The sequence below is a fragment of the Alternaria arborescens genome, assembly GCF_004154835.1.
Source record: "Alternaria arborescens strain FERA 675 chromosome Unknown contig_22, whole genome shotgun sequence".
In the NCBI taxonomy this organism is placed as follows: domain Eukaryota; kingdom Fungi; phylum Ascomycota; class Dothideomycetes; order Pleosporales; family Pleosporaceae; genus Alternaria; species Alternaria arborescens.
The window spans coordinates 217182-233676 of NW_021167877.1; the positions used below are offsets into that span (position 1 = coordinate 217182).

Consider the following 16495-nt stretch of genomic DNA (forward strand, 5'->3'; position numbering starts at 1 on the left):
TAGAAGGTTAGCCCAGATAACGAATCATAACATCTAAATGACGACTTGTTTTGCGCATGTTCTTGCTTGCCAGTGCTGCATGCCACTCTCGTCATTCGTCTTTTGCGAGAGATAATGCTTTGCTATCATTATATTGTGGTGCCCAATACGGGCCCTATCGAGCTGCAGCTGCATAAGTTGTAGCTGCCCAACACTCGAAAGTTAGTCCAACGCCTCAACCTGTCTTCAAGCAGAAGCTGACAAGGTGCACCAATATTGTCAACGCGGGTCGTGCCAACAATGAGGTTGGCCATGTAGAAATGCAGCCAAGCTTGAGCAAGCCCGATCCTGCCCGTTCTCGGCACTGCTGCAGCCTGCATCTGCCAGTTCAACCCCGCCCCTGCCACAGCAACGAGAGGGGTGCGTCCGCGCCCGCGGATCGACATGTTTCATTGCCAACTCCCAACCACGCGAAACAGGGCGTCTGAATTACGCTGAGATGATCGACTTATGTGCGAAACATGATGCGCCCAAAAAAGAAGGTTTGCTTCTACGCAATGATTGGTCTGCAAATGTTGACCGACGTTCTTAGTGCTTCCGTGCCGTTGCTCACCCAAGAAGAACTATTCAAGTTTAAGGTGTCGTATTCTCAATAAGCATCGTCGTCATCTGTATCAACTCGGGGCTGCTTGCCTCGATCCTGACTGCCGTTGGCCCTTGCAAGCGGGCTGCCTCCGAAGTCACGCCTGATTGGGATATCCTTGTCTCCATTGCCTGGTCTCCTACTGCCACGTCCTAACATGATTTCAGTATACCATCGATATCACAGTGGAATGATGATACTCACCGGCCCGGTCACGGCCAGCTTGTTGTCGCATGCCTGACCGCACTGAAGGCCCGAGCCCAAGATCGAAATCATCAGACTTCGAGTCTAAGTGGGCTCGCCTGCCTCCACCACCACCTCCACCACCCATCATCATCATACCTCCGCGGCCACCTCCCATGGCTCTGCCATACATTGCAGCCATTTGATCCATGTCCATGTCCATTCTCATGGCGCCATTGCTGAACTGTCTGCCTGCCTTCGCCCCACGATGCGACATGAAGCTGGGCCGCATACCCTTCTTGCTCATCATGCCAGGTTGCATGTATGGATTTCCCATCATCCCCATGTCGCCCATATCACCCATGTCATTCTCAAAGCCTCCCAAGCCAGTACTTTCCATACCACCGCCCATTCTACCCAGTTCCATACTAGGATGCATGCGCCATTTACCTGTTGGATCAGCCATGCCAGGTGGCATCCGACCCGTGCCGTACGGATCACCGTTCATCATGCTCATCTGCTGGGCTATTCGTGGATTCATATCCATATCGTTGATCGAGAACGCACTCGGCCTTATGCCTGCCCCTCCAAAAGGTTGTCTTGTGGGGCCGCTCTCGGTTCTATCTCGTTGGTGACTGTCCTTCTTCAGGTCTTGCAATCCATTGAGCGCTTCCAGTACATCCTCTTTGAACTCGTCGAACTCGTCTTTCCGCTTCTTCTCCTCGTTTCTGTCCTTCTTCTTCTTCTTGCTCTTCTGCTCTTTTTCACTGTCACTGCTCTCGCTTTTCTTGCAGCCCGAGTGATCTCCACAGTCTTTGCCTAGATCTGTTTTCAGTATGTACCTGATCTCACCGCTACCGTAGGTATAATCCTCCTCGTCTGAGTCGCTGCCTTTACGGGGATCATTTCGTGCAAGGTATATGACGCGCTCGCTTTTCCTGCAGTTGCAAGCTGTGGTGCAAATACAGGCGTCAAGAAAGGCGTCGCCCCCAAGCAACTCGCCCCCTGAAGGGCCAACCTGCTTATTCCAAGGTTGACCGCGGTTTAGACGGGCTGACGTTTGCGGGTCCGCGCGGGAGCGCGATTTTCGTCCATGCTTCTCTGCGTTGGCGTATGCGCCCTTTGGGATATGCTCGTAGTGCTTTGGTATTTTGCGGCCGGCTCGTCGTGTGGGCTGAGATGTGTCCGGGCTACTTCGTGATGATGACTGGCTGGGAGCTACTTCCCTATCTGCATACGGTTTTATGCCCGCGCCAGCACCAAATCGAGGCATCGATGGATTTGACGTGTATTCTGGAGGCATACCAGGTGGCTGCATACCCCCCATCGCACCCATAGCACCCAGTCCCCTTATAGCTTCCATACCCCCTATTCTTGGACTCCCAGGCATACCCATTGACATACCGCCCATACCTGGATATCCGCCCATTTGCATCTCAGGCGCAGACCTGAGTCTCGGATCCATACCTTCAAAACCCCTTAGCCCACCTCTGCGTTTCATTCCCGACATGCCACCACCACCCATCATACCGCCGGGATAGCCTTTGGATACTTGACGTCGCATACCTCTTGGACTTCTGCTTTCCATCATATTCAAGTCTGTGCTCTCGCTATCGTCACTCTCTTCGGAGATATCTATATCTGGTCCTCCGTACCGGGGGTAGGGTCGAGTTCGCGGACGTTGGTGTTGGTGTCCGCCACGATATGGTAGTGGACAGGGCGTGTATATGGGACCTCGTGTGTACGGATCGGATCTTGAGCGCGCGTAGGAGGGTGGGTGAACACTAAATGCCGTCCCTGTATAGACGTATAAGTATGGACAATAACAATGGAAGGACAGATGGATGAGGTGTAGAATAGGACCAAAGAGGTTTACGCACCAGGGGGAACTAAGACTTTTCCTCCAGGAGCGTTGACTTCGACGAGGGGTGGAGGTGTAGAATGCGATGCACCCATAGCACTCACGTCCGGCGGACCGTTACAGGAAAACCGGATTTGTTGTAGAAAGGGATACTTCCGGGTGATCCTAGATGCGGTTCCTACAAACAGATTAGCACTCTTAGCTTTCGTCGCAGACCAAAAGCACAGGTATCGCCTATACCAGGTACATATAAGGATCTCGATGCTTCAAGGTCCGTTCACTACAATTCTTCGTTCGCCTGAAAAGAAAAGAATGACGAGCGAAGAACGAGAACGAGAACAGGTAAGTATTGCAGCACGGTGTGTTGATGCTCACCGACTGAAAATACTCTGACATGTCAGCTGTCATTTGTTTGCTTGTGCTAAATGGGATGCGCAAGTGCTGCGTTGCACGACAGCAGCTATTGTCGTGTTGCAGTTTGGCCCTTCTCGTATCACCAGAAGGCTGCTTGTCTACTTCTCTGTTTTCGTGTGGCTGGCTCAACGATAGATCTAGCGTTGTGAAAAGCAATGAATGCAGGTATGTGACTTGTGAGTAGAATCTTGTGTATGGTGTCATTGTGTCTATGTGTATAAGCATCGTAGACAGTGTGTGATTTTCCCATCCGGACAACATCATGCTAATGTCGCGGAAAATTACCACCACGCATCAAAGTGCTAGAAAAGCTTATTGCCTACAGAATTGAGACTACAATAGTCTACGAGTACTTTTGAACATTTCCCGCTATGAGGAGATACTCCGTGGCTGCCATGCTAGGTAATCTGCTTAAGTCGCTAGACGACAGTGCACGCCGCCATTCGCAATTTACTATGCTGAATATTAGAATAGCACTCCTGTATATCAGCTGCATTTGTTCAGTCACCCAAGACACGTTGTTTTTGAAGTCATGTTATATTCTCATCCGCCGTATACAACTGCTACTCGTACCCCATGTACTTCATCGCTCCTTCAATCATTATGCAGAGTATCATAAGACCATAGCCTCCAACTCCAGGAATGGAACAACCCCGACCTGCGCCAGACAGTAACAAGAACAATGATAAGACATGATACAAGGAAACGAAAGCAGCAACGCTCCCTCGACTTTTCCGCGGCTCCGCGCGAATGTACTCAAATGCCAAGCTCATCGAATTGGCGTGCTCAACTCGGGAAATGGATGCGCAGCACCCAATCCCTTCAAACTTCTCCTCCCCTGTCGCCGTCTCCAAAACCCCAATCTTAGTCGGTGCGAAAGAGTAGAGTATTGGCGAAGCTAAAACACAAAGAAAGGCCAGTAAGTAAGTGAATGATTCAAAGAAAGTAGATGAGTGGTATCGATGATGAAGATGAAAAGGAAGACTAGAAAATCATCGATCGAACCTGCTCTCTACGTCCCGGCTTCCCTGACTCCTGGGTTCGCGGTCGTGGAGGTGGTGCGTGTGACATGCGAACATCCTTTAGAGGTGGAGGAGGCGCATGCGACTGTGTGCGGGCGTGCCCCTTGACGGGACTTGACGGAGTTGATTTGATGGAGCCTAATATGTCGTGAGATTGGGTGCGTGCGTGAGAAGGCCGGCGGTTGACGCTCGGTGAATTTGGCACTGGATGCGACTTGGTTGGTGAGATTGGTGCGCCAATCTGTGACCGCGTAGCCTTCTCCTTGCGCTCCTTCTCAAGGACCATGGCAGCCCAGCCCTTATTCTGAGCAATGTCTTTGCCAACAGTCTCATAGAGCACCTTCATCCAGGCCTCTTTTTGTTCGCGGCTGTCGGCGTAAAAGTCGATGACCTCACCGTTGGCGAAACGAATGCGGAAGCCTTCTTCTACGAACATGTAGCCTTCTTCATCATCAGCAAATCCGGACTTGCGACGACCACCAGACTTTGTAGCAGATGGCTGCTGAAGGGCGCTCTTGTCGTCAATGAGCTTGGAGGCCTTGGCCAGGTTGATGGTAGCACGAGGTTGCCGTGTGGACTCGTGGTAAGCGGTAAGCTTTGTACCTTCCAAGCGGAAGAAACGGCGTCGCCAGTACGGACAATCTCCACCCTGCTGGCTCAACGTCCCTTCGAAGCTGATGTCCTTGACTTGCTCAGCTTCCTTGAGTTCACGGATAGCAGCGTTCATGCTCTTGGGCATGTCCGAATCCTTTCCGTTCTTGGGCTTGGGAACATAAAGAAGCTGAAGGGTAAGTTTACCCACCCGGTAAGGTGGACGACGAACAACACCTCCACGCTTGCTCTTGACACTGCTGGCGCCGGTGTTGTCGACAGCCCACTCGTTGAAGCAGGGAATATCAACGGTCAAGGGACGACCATAGGCTTGGTTCTCATGGTTGTTGAGGCAAACGTAAGCACGGGCAAAAGAGCCGTCGGGTCCGACAAGGTCGTGGAGAAGATCCCACGCGGTGGCCTTTTGATTACGCTTGGCGGCGGCTTGAGCTTCTTGGTGCTCCTGTTGGGCGATGCGATCAGCCTCCTCTTGAGCCTTGCGTTCCTGCTCTTTCCTCTTCTTTGGCGATGAGAGGAGGTTGCGGAAAGCAGAGTGTGACTTCTTGTGATTTACAGCCTTAGCAGTAGGCGCCGCGACAACCTGGGGCACCGCTGGAGGCTGCAACTTAGTTTGCAGTGTAAGCTGGAACTCAAGGTCATCCATGACGACAAGCTCAAACTCTTGCCCGATGGGAGCAGATTGACCAAGCTCTAGCCAAGACGTTGTGACGCAGTGCAGGCCGTTGTCTAGCGTCAACTGGAAATGGGTACGCTCATGCTTTGGCAGGGGAAGGTCGAGGTCCTTAACGCCAACAACCTTGACGAAAACCAGGCCGCGCTCCTCACCTTCTTCAGGCTCGCCGTCAACTCCCTGCTCAGCAACAGAGTCTAGTCCGCCAGCGACAGCGGATTCTTGGCCAGGAAGAGGTGGCGCTGGGCCCTCGGAGGTGCGAGTACGACGACCAGATGCCGTTCGGATGCTCTTCCTACGAGGCTTACCATTCCAGGGCTCCTTTGTCCAGGCGGGCTTGCGCTCGGCGCTCGTCTTACGAGAGACAGGCTTGGCAGCTGCCTCGCTCGTCGCCTCGGTAGGAGTAGGAGGCTTCTCGTCGCTGAATTGGCGACTGCTCGCAACAACGACCTTTGTGTTTTCGCGCATCAAGTATCCTTTCTGTTCGTGGATCATGTCGTTAGCGAGACTGTGCCTATGAATAAAGCTTCCACCAGACATCTGACAAGCTGTGTCCGCGACAGCAGCAATGGATTCAGGCAATCTGGTGAGCGAGGGAATAGGAAAGAGATTTCGTACCTTTTGTGACTCAATGATGTGATCAAACTCCTTGTCCAGCCCGAAGCTGAGGTCAGTCGAATCGTCACCAAGGTTAAGGTCACCGAGCTGCAGGTCCAACATGCGGTTCTGCTTGGTTGTGATGCTCACTTGCGTATCGTCTTCGTCATGGCTCTCGTCGTCGGCGTTGCCAAGCTCGAGGCTCATTGATTGGCGCTTTGGACTGCGTTCAGGAACAGGAGGAGCATGCTGGCCACTGACCTGGCGGCGTGTAGCGGCCATGTCAATATCGTCGGGAATCAGCGATGGCCGCGTCTTCAACTTTCCACCCGCACCTCGGATGGTGGCTTCGCGTTGAGGAACTTCTGGAGCGTTCTCTTGAGGAGCCGGGGAGACAGGCATTGGGTGACGAATGACAGAATCTGGAGTACCAGGGTCCTCTGACTCCGACTGCTCCTCGTCCATGTCGGGAGCTTCAGGCGTGACAGGTCGTCGTAGGAAGTCGCGCATGGCATCTAGCTTAGGGGCTGAGTCCAATGGACTTGGTGCTGTCGCCATAGACGCCTTCAGAGGATCCAAGCTAAGGTCCACGTCCTTGCCTTCGAATGTGGAGTACATCTCGTCCTGTGGCACCTGCTTCTCTGCCGAGACAGGGGAAGAGGGAGCGGCAACGGGCGTTGATGGGCCGGAGGAGTCGATGGTGCTCTGCACAATGGACGGTTCGTCAGGTTGAGGCGAGTATTGGCTAGTATCATCTTCGTCATCTGAGTGTGGAGGCATTGGATGCCGAATGACAGAGGATTCGCGTTCGTAGTCTTCAAGCTGAGACATCGAGCTGCCATCTACATCACTTTCCTCAGTATGGTCATCTTCTGCCCTGTCTGCGTTGTGGTAACTGTAAGCGTCGACGACGCTATCGGCCTCGCTGACAGAGACTTGACGCGGATGCTCGTCGAAGTTGGAGGAGGCCTCACGTGACGGAATGGGGACATCGGGGTCCAAGTCAGCAAGGTCGCCATAGCTGCGCTCAGGACTGTACTCGGGCTCAAATGTGCTGTACTCCTCGTCATCTTCCTCTTGCTCGTCGTCCTCATCCTCGTCAAAGGTGCGGCTCTTGACACGGCGGAGGATGGATTCGCGAGAGATACGCGGAATCTTCGGCTCGTCAAGCGTTAGCTCCGACTCTGTAACGTCCACTTCTGCAACGTCAACCTCTACAGCCTTCTTCTTGTTTTGCATCTCCTGAGTTGGTGTGCTTGTATCACGATCGTCGTCGAAGTTCATCAAACGCAACCGATCCTCAAGCGACATAGACACCTCGCGCATGCTGAGAAGATCACTCTTGGAGATACCAGCTGCTTGCGGAAGCTGAGGAAGGGAGCGCCGCCTGTCGCTTACTCGCTCTGCGGCAGCGGAAAGGCCAATGCTGGAGTCGCGCCGCCGGTTGGGGCTACCTTGTATGGCGGGAAGAGGAGGAAGTGGTCTAGCATCGCTGTCAGACGCTACTGAGCCGACACGCGATCCGTTGGTCGTGCCATTTGGGCGTGCTGAAGGCATGGGACTGTTCTCACGCCCGTCAAAGACATCATCGTAGAGATCGGTCAGAGAAGTGTCTGCGGCTTGCGGACTCATGTGGCGCCAGTCCTCAGGCAGGACAACTGGAGTCTTATCGGTGTCCTCTAGTGAAGCGTCGAAGCTGTCATCCTGGTCGAAGCTCATCTCCTCTTCTGTCTCCTCCTCGGAGTCGTAGCTGCCGTCTCGTGACATTGTGGCGACCGAAGGGTCGGGTGTGACCAACTCAAACTCTGTAATTTGGGGTGGAGCTGTGTCGAAGGTCACACTCTTAGCATGACGCCGCAGTGGGCGGGGAGTCTGATGAACGAGCTCTTCGTCATCTGACATGATGGCGCTGGAGTCCCCATTGTACTGCGGCGAGTTGAAGCGACCGTTGCTGACAAGCGAAGATTTGGTCGGCGACATGCGGCCCTCAGACGGAGAAGGCTTTGATGGTGAAGCGAATGAAGATTGTGTGGGAAGCTTTGCTGGTGACGTCTTGGACGGACTCAGGATGGGGATCCGTGTTTGGCTCTCAGACCGGCTGTGGTGGTGACCTTTTGTGGGGCTCTCGTTCTCATTGCGCAGGCCCTGGAGGCCATTGCCGCCATAGGCGTTGCCCTGGATAGCGGTGCTAAGAGGGCGTCCTGCAGCGAGTGGGCGGTCGAGTGGTTGGACCGAGCTGGGATCGTACTCGTGTTTCTGCTCGCGCGCGAACATACTGCTGTTCTTGACACGTGACTGCTTCTTCAGGTTCTCAATGGAGTTGCGCTTGGGCGAGAGAGGCGAGCTGCCCTCGTACTCGTTCTCCGACGTGTCGAAGCGGCTCTTGGGCGAAGTGGTCTGCTCCTTCCAGAAGAGACGCGGGCTGTGAGTAAAAGGCGAAGAGTCGCGGAATGGCGAGCTCTCCTTGGTGAGGATAATCTTCTGGGTCAGATGTTAGCAGGCTGCAGATGGGAGTGGCGGCGGAAATGCAGTGGGGATGCAGCGGGAATGCAGGTGGAAAAGGCGGCCTCGGCACATACCTTTGTTGTCTGGTTCCAGCTGGGAGAGTTCCTGCGGTGCTCATGGGGGCTGATTTCTGACAAGGGACGGCCGCTTCCCTTTGTGGGCGAGGGAGTAGGTGTCTTGTTGATGCGCAGCGGCGACACCTGTGGCCATTGCGGTCAGCATCGCGTGGCCAACACACGAAACAGTGGAGTCAAAAAGGAAGAATAAGATGAGAAGTGATGCTTACCGCTTCATTGCGCGACATGATGGCTGGTGTTGAGCACGCTCGTGCTGGCGAAGGCGGACTGTTGTTGACGGACACAGTGCGGGTGTTTGCGTGCAGCGGGCAGTCGAGTCGTGTTGCTGAAGAAGAATGGGCTCCCTCGAGGAGTCGTGTCGAGTCAGCGAACTAAGGGATGCGCGCTGATTAAAGAAATGGCAGAGAAGTGAAGGACACCGACAGAGCGCTTGGGCAGATGTGCGATGGAGAAGCGGAGGAGGAAGTGTGGGTGCTTTACTATGATATGGTTGGGGCCGCTGGTGCTATCAAGTGTTGATAGCCGGGATGTAGGCAAGGCGTCGGTGTTGCGTGCAGTTGCTCCGGTAACGTGCCGCTTATCGCGTCTTAGCGCCTGAAATTATCTGCACGATCGCCTGTGCAGTGCGGACGTCAGGTCGGATCCCTTTAGTCAAGGTTTAGTGTAGCCAGAGCATGCTAGTCTAGTCTGACTTCTTCATTTAATTCTGCCTGTACTTGCAACCAAGTAGCCATGTTGCGGAGAGTTTGCCCGTTTTGCGAAGTGCGCGCCCTCTTGAAACTGCCACCCCCCCAGCAGACTCGCCTATATACCCAGGTCCAGCGCGAGAGAGGGGAACGTCATGGTGCTTCTTCCTCACGCCCACCAAGGCCCTCCTCGGGCTTCAGAGGGCGCGACAATCCCCGGCCCTCGCGCATGGTTCTCGCAGACGATGTCGCGCGAACAGCAGACAGAGCGCCGACGAGGAAGCCAGACGCCTTCGACTTCCTAAACCGGACCGACGTGCCACGGGGACTGGAACGGATACGAGAGCAGAGAGAAGCACGTGGCAGCCGGGCGGCGACAGGACGGGATGACGGCAAGAGGAGGACGCGGTCGGAGCCTTTCCATGCCCTGAAGATGCAGAGTTCGCTGCACCAGGTGCCCTACAACAACCGCACCGCCGTCAAGCGACAGCTCGAACAATACGACTCGTTCGACAAGTTCCCCCTCGCCGAACCTACACTACGCGCCGTGAACGATGCACTGCCCGGCCTCGAATACCGCAATCCAACCCCCGCACAAGCCGTCGCTATACCCGCCCTCCTCGGCCTGCAAAAGGCTGTGCGCGCAAAAGTAAAGACCAAGAAGAGTGGGCCAGACTCCTTCCTACTGGCAGCTGAGACAGGCTCGGGAAAGACACTGGCATACCTTCTTCCTACTCTGGATGCCATCAAACAAGAGGAAGTCCGCGAGAAAGAAGATGCCGAGGAGCAGGCTAAGAGAGATGCTGAAGAGGCGGCACTCAAAGAACACGACAGGAGGACAGACATGTTTGCCGTCGAGGAGCCAGAGACAAACAAGGCAGTAGACCCAGCACGACCGCGCGCAATCATCCTCGTCCCCTCCGCCGAACTCGTTGCTCAAGTCGGAGCCGTCGCAAAGAGGCTCTCCCACACCATCAAGTTTCGCGCTGCTCCAATCTCAGCCAAGATGTCTGCCACAGTCATCCGCAATCAGCTCTTCAACCCCAATGGTGTCGATGTCGTCATCAGCACACCACCTCTCCTCGCCAGCATCGCTGAAAGCAACCCCAACATCCTTGCCCGGGTTACCCACCTCATCTGCGACGAAGCAGACTCGCTCTTCGACCGCTCCTTCAAGGAAAGCACAACCGAGATCCTCGAACGCGCTACCCCCTCGCTCAAAAAGCTCGTCCTCTGCTCCGCCACCATTCCAAAGTACCTTGACAAGTACCTTGCCGACCGATTCCCCGACATGCAGCGTCTCGTCACACCCAACCTCCACGCCATCCCACGAAGGGTACAGCTAGGTGTCGTTGATGTGAACAAGGACCCGTATCGAGGCAATAAGATGCTCGCCTGCGCAGACACAGTCTGGCAGATTGGCAAGGCATCCGCCGACTTCGACCCCAACGAAGGCAAGGAAGTTATACCCACGAAGCGTGTCTTAGTCTTCGTCAACGAACGCGAAGACACTGAAGAAGTAGCACAATACCTTGTCAAGAAGGGTATCGATGCTCACGCCTTCCACCGGGACACTGATCCCACTCGTCAGGCCAATATCCTCAAGTCCTTCACAAACGATGCATCCACCAAGGAAACTGCAGAAAACCAAGAGAAGAAGACTGAGCCGGCGAACAAGCGCATCCTACCCAACACAAAGGTCATTGTTACAACCGACTTGGGCTCAAGAGGTATCGACACCGTCTCCGTTCGCCATGTCATTCTTTATGATGTCCCACATACCACGATCGATTTCATTCACCGTCTTGGTCGAACGGGTCGTATGGGCAGGCGAGGAAGGGGTATCGTGTTGCTTGGTCCGGGTGATCGGGCAGATGTCGTCAGGGAAGTCAGGGAAGCCATGTTTAGAGGTGAAGCTCTGATCTAAGCATTCGCAAGAACGTGTTATGACCAAAAGTATTCATGTACTATATATTGTTTCAACCTTTCGGCGTAGTGAGAAGCCCCGCTTACGACCATCTCATGATGATGAGGATAATGAATGTACAAATCCCCCTTGACAATGTTGGTTTCCATCCATACCAAAGAGACAACTGACATCCAATCCACACACACACCAGTCAGGATTTCCTTGTTTTCTGCAGTATCTGAATCGCGATCCTCAAATTTTGGTTCTGGTTAGTGCCGGCAGTGGAGACTGACTCAACAACCGTTAACCAAAAACACACGGGCCTCCATCGTATTTCACAAGCGCTGATGCTGAAACTGTAATAACTTGGAATTCGTCGTTGTAATCGGTACCTCGGCGCTGTTATAACCCACTGTGGCGCCCCCAACCCCCGCTCGGAGGCGATCCCGATGAGGCTGTCTAACCTTGTAATCGATTGTTTACATGCGCTAAGTGCTGCCGCTGCGGGGTTCATCGTTGCAAGTGGGCTGTGTTATGTTGTTGTGGTCTTTTTGCTATTGCGCAGCCCGGCTGGCTGCACGCCACTTCAGCCGGTGTGTGTTTGTTGATTGTTGCTTTTTGTTGATAGCAAGTCACCTGCATCGTACACCACCCTCCTGCATATGCACTATGGGTTGATCACAATCCCTTGTTTGAGCACAACAGTTCTTGCGTGTTGGTTGCTTCCTATCCACGGCTTGGATTGAGGATAAACAACCAGAAACCAAAAAGTACAGACAAGATTCTATGAAAAGCACGTCAATTGGAGATCTATAATACAGACACTGTAAGGAAGTTACCATAGATTGTTCAAAGCCATATACTACTCGCCCCGCAGTTCCAGGTATGAATATTCCAATCGATTGGGGAAATGTGCCCTGCAGACCAAGCACGCAAGCAAGATGAGAAAAGAATGAAAATTGTAAACACCACCAGCTTTTGCCCATCATACATCTCATCTGCACTCGTCTTACCACAGTCTGTCCGATCACGCGCGCACTTCAAAGGTTACGTGCTCCGCAGATGCTAGTCTTTTCCACTACCACTTCCAAGGTGTCTGCCCCTAGACCACACGCATTAAACTTACCCTTCCAACAACCATCATTCCCACCGTCCAGCTCCCTCGATTGAAGTTCACACAACTTTGTATCCAGCTCCTTCAAGTTCTTTTCCTGAAATACCCTGCTAAACTCGTCTATCGGCTCTCTCTCGTGGCTGAGCTCGATTTGTAGAGCGCGAGCCGCGCGATTAGCGGCATCGAGAGTAGTGTATATCTCGGGACGGCTGTGGGACTGATACACCCGAACTGGCTCACATGCTGGAGAATCGCTATCTTCCGAGTCGGAAGCATCTGAACCTTCGTTATCGGCTTGCTCAGCAAGATTGAATAAGCGCAGGATGTAGCAGGTGCTTGAGATGAATGATGTCGCCCTCAGTGTTTGTGGCGTCTGGTTAGCGAATTTAGAAACAATGTCGCGCTGGACCCAGATCTTGAAATAAATCTTCTTTATGGGGTTATCAAAAGGTGTGGCGGAGCCAGTGAGAATTGAGCATCCATATTCATCGCGCGCGGTGCGGCTTTCGAAAAGGGGGTCGAAGGAGTGCGCAAAGCCGTTTTGAAATGTCTTTTCAGCCTGTGTATTTGCCTCAACGATACTGGTGAAGGGCTGTACGGTCGTTTCGGTGGCCGCGACGCTTTCTTCAATTTGCTCGCTTGACCACACCTTTTGGAAGACAGAATACTCGAAGTAGGGTTGCGCCTCCTTGGACACTTGAGGTGAACAAGATAAAAGTAGGACGTCTTCTTCGGAGTCCGTTGCGACTCCCAAAGAAGGTAGGCTACAAACAGGAGCGGTTACGGATGGTGTCAAAGCGATCTTGGGTGCATTTGGGATCATATGCTTAGGCGACTCCGAACTCAAGGTCGTCAGGGGGAAACCGTCCGTGGTTTCTATAGGCTTTTGGGATTGTCTTGGAGGGTCATGATCATTAGCAGCCCTGGGCATTGAAACTCTGCCAGCACTCATCGTGTCACGCTGAGCGACTATTGCTGTGACTCCACCACTGTCGAAGTCCATCTCTATATCGCTTGTCGGTCTCTCTCTAGAGTGCATTGCACCATCCTCAATAGTTTGAGTTGATACGGGCAAGCCTGCTTCTAGAACTGCAGATTCTGTCAGATCAGTCAATTGAGACTCGTTCGAAGGAACCGGTTCTGGCATAGTCATCGACGAACTGGATAGAGAATCTTCTCTTGTAGCTGAGAGTATAGGCTCAGCGGGCAAGACTGGATGTGCCTTCGCAGGCGAGCTTGCAGAGATAGACCCATACTGTTCACGGATGCCTATACCTGGTTCAGCAGATTGCCTCATCTTCTTTGAACGGACATTCACCGAAAGGCTTAGTGCCTTCTCAGGATAAGGTGTAACTGCCATTTGGCGTGTTTCGTCTGTGGAATACGGCCCTTGGATAGCACCACAAGGTTCTTTCGCGGCCAGTTGTTCCAAGGAAGCGTTGATCTCTGATGAAGATTTGACAACTCTGTTGGAAGCATTGTTATGCTGAGCAGGCGTTGCAGTATCAGGAGCCACAGAAGCATGCCTGGTAGATTTCGAAGGCTTACTCAAGTTGGAGTTTGTAGAAACAGCCGCAAAGTCCTCAGGTCGGTCGAACGATTTCGCTTGCGAAAGCAATTTCATCTCAGATATCCTCGACTTCTCGACGGGGTTATTGGTTGCGGCCTTCTTCGCAGTAGCTTCTGCGGGTGTCTTGCGTACAATCGCTTTCGGGGCTGCGGATGAGCGAGAACTGGCGTCAACTTCCGATACTGCCTGTATAGTTTCGGGTCGCTTCAATTGAGGTTCAAGGGCTGAACTAGGCTTCTTGCGTGCGGCGGTAGAGGCGCGATTAGGACCGCTGGAGATACTGTCAAGCTTTCGCTTCCGGACTGGCCGTCTGGTTGTAGATGATGCAGGTTTCGAGGATGATGCGTTTGCCTTTGATATACCTGGTGTGAACTTCCTGGGGCATGTATCGGGCATTTGTGTATGGCATTCTTCTCGTTGCGCAGCTGAGTCTTCCGATGCCTTCGGGCTCGGTGATGTTGATGAAGAACACTGCTTGGATTTCGCATTGGCTGCCATTATATCGTGCTTCTCAATGCACAACTGAGGTGTAGTTACAGATTTGCCAGCCGACGTTATTGAGATCAGATTTCCTCTAGCTATGTTTTGTTCGTATTGATCGCTGACTTGAGGCTGCGCACCTGGCGTCCTACCCATGGTACCCATTTTAGCCTCGTCTAACGTCAATTGGAGAAGACTTCTGGGCTGTGTAGGTAGAGAGGTCTTATTGTCTGGCATGCCATTCTTGCACTCCCGAGCAATGTTCGTGCCCGGTACTAACTTGCGCTGTCTGGACAGTGGGCTGGAGGATAGACCTGTGGCAGCAGTAGTCGGAGGAGTAGAAACTGAACTGGTCTGCAGCGACGTCCTGCCAGTAACAACAGCATTGGTTGGTGGAATCTTTCGGGGGATTGAAGACACGTTACCATCAGTCTTGGTCATCGATGAACCTACAACCATGGCCTGCTGGCCAAGGATTTTCACCTCCTTCATTGTACCAGCCGTGGCAGAGCACTTAGCACGGTCCGAATTGAGGTTAACAGCTGACTGCGAAGGCGCTGACTGCTGCAGCCCAGGTGATGCGGTGAGATGCGAGTTCCAGGTCGAAAAGGCTGGGGTTGTCGTGATAGGTGATTGTGTATGGACAAGTAATTGCTCTTGTCTGGAAGTAGTCGATGCATCTTTCACTCTTCCCAAAAGCTTGTTGAGACGGCTCTTGTTGAGCTGCTTGGTTGGCAGAGGCTTTGCACTGAGATCCTTTTTGGACTTGGCCTGGATAGAGTGTGGCGGCTCCAATGCATAGGATTTTTGTCGGGTGGACGATCTCGACTGGTTGTTATTGCCATCATGACCCTTTAGGTCACTCTCCTCATCATCACTCTCGCTGTCCATGACAAAACCACCCTTTGTATTTATTCTTCTCTTCGCAATCATGTCCTTCGTCTTACGGGTTTGGTCAGCAAGCTTGCTAGGGGAAGCGAGGTGTGGAATAGTGTTCACATCTGGGTCTTGCAGTCGCTTGCTTCTTGCCAATGTGGTTCGTGAAGAGCGGACCTGATGAGATGGAGGACAGATGACCTCGGACTCACTACTGTCACTTGCAACAAGCTCAGAAGACTTATAGGCAATGGTCTTCTTGGGTCGGCCTTTCTTAGCGCCTCGTATCAAGTTTGTCTCTAGTTCGTCCTCCTCGCTTGTTGAATATCCAGCGAGTTGTCCTAATGATTGGGTATACTGTGTGGGTCTTGGCTTAATCGTGGAGATTGACGGTGGAACGGGTCTTGGTGGGACTGGTCTCGTGTAGAGAAACTTATGAGGCTTATCGCCTGACGGGTAATTGCGGTAATTGGCTGGGCAACTGGAAGTATCGTCGAACCAGGTGAGAGACCTACCTGTAAGAGACATGTTGCGAGAAAGGTCTTGCTCGTCGTGGCTTGTCTGTCGCCCAAGCGGTGATAACTTTAGTTCAAGCTTCGAGACCTCAGAGCCGAAAAGACTTGAAAGGAATGGATCAGGTATACGGGAAGTACACGATTGAGCAACATGGACATGTTCCTGGGTGCAATACAAGGTACGACCGCGGGCTGTCGGGCCGGAGAAGCCCGTAGTTTCAGCATCATTGCTGTCATTTCCAAACGCACTGGTAGAACTGGTAGGCTTCTCAACAGGCGGTGGAGTATAGAACAGCGGAGACTCCTCTCGCTCCCCGGTTTGGCAGCCTTTTCCGCGGCAACTTCCCATGATCGCACAACACACAGGCGGAACAACCCGATAAGATTGCTCACTGCAGAAGAATTGCTGGTCTTCGTGGGAGAGCTTGAGGCATATTCTCGCTCTGATTTCCCGATGTATGCCCAACAAACGCCGGCGCGCTACGTCACCGTACTGTTAGGTAATGCTTGGCATATTTTCTGTGTCGCACAGGCGGGTATGGATCGAATCAAGGCAATCGAGCTACTCAAGCTGATCCAATGAGTAGCAACGAAAACGTAGTCATGCCTTCTCATACACATATCGCATGTCAATGATACCGCCAAGATGTAGCAGCTTTCGTGGATGCAAACGTGATGGACGTTATGCCTCTGAGCCCCATATGGTGCTAGGTCTGTTGGTAGTTTTGGTGTCCTTTGCCATTCTGCATAACGCGAGTGAGCTCATTTCGAGTGAACTATAC

The 16495-nt window shown here is 52.9% G+C and overlaps 4 protein-coding genes across 4 annotated transcripts; 1 reads left to right on the forward strand and 3 right to left on the reverse strand.

Annotated features, from left to right (window-relative positions):
- Window positions 1–628: 628 nt before the first annotated feature.
- AA0111_g8637 (hypothetical protein) lies at window positions 629–2761 on the reverse strand (the record flags this gene model as incomplete). Its single annotated transcript, XM_028655106.1, has 3 exons — window positions 629–774; window positions 827–2602; window positions 2686–2761. 3 exons carry the CDS (start codon window positions 2759–2761, stop codon window positions 629–631), a joined length of 1998 nt encoding a protein of 665 aa, XP_028503730.1.
- Window positions 2762–4064: 1303 nt separating this feature from the next.
- On the reverse strand, window positions 4065–8790 carry AA0111_g8638 (hypothetical protein; the record flags this gene model as incomplete). The annotated part of the gene is made up of 3 exons (XM_028655107.1): window positions 4065–8462; window positions 8561–8686; window positions 8773–8790. The coding sequence occupies 3 exons, from the start codon at window positions 8788–8790 to the stop codon at window positions 4065–4067; spliced, it is 4542 nt and encodes a 1513-aa protein (XP_028503699.1).
- Window positions 8791–9478: 688 nt separating this feature from the next.
- AA0111_g8639 (ATP-dependent RNA helicase) lies at window positions 9479–11176 on the forward strand (the record flags this gene model as incomplete). Its single annotated transcript, XM_028655108.1, has 1 exon — window positions 9479–11176. One exon carries the CDS (start codon window positions 9479–9481, stop codon window positions 11174–11176), a length of 1698 nt encoding a protein of 565 aa, XP_028503736.1.
- A 1022-nt stretch (window positions 11177–12198) lies between these two features.
- Window positions 12199–16062, reverse strand: AA0111_g8640 (hypothetical protein; the record flags this gene model as incomplete). Its single annotated transcript, XM_028655110.1, has 1 exon — window positions 12199–16062. The coding sequence occupies one exon, from the start codon at window positions 16060–16062 to the stop codon at window positions 12199–12201; it is 3864 nt and encodes a 1287-aa protein (XP_028503798.1).
- Window positions 16063–16495: the final 433 nt, after the last annotated feature.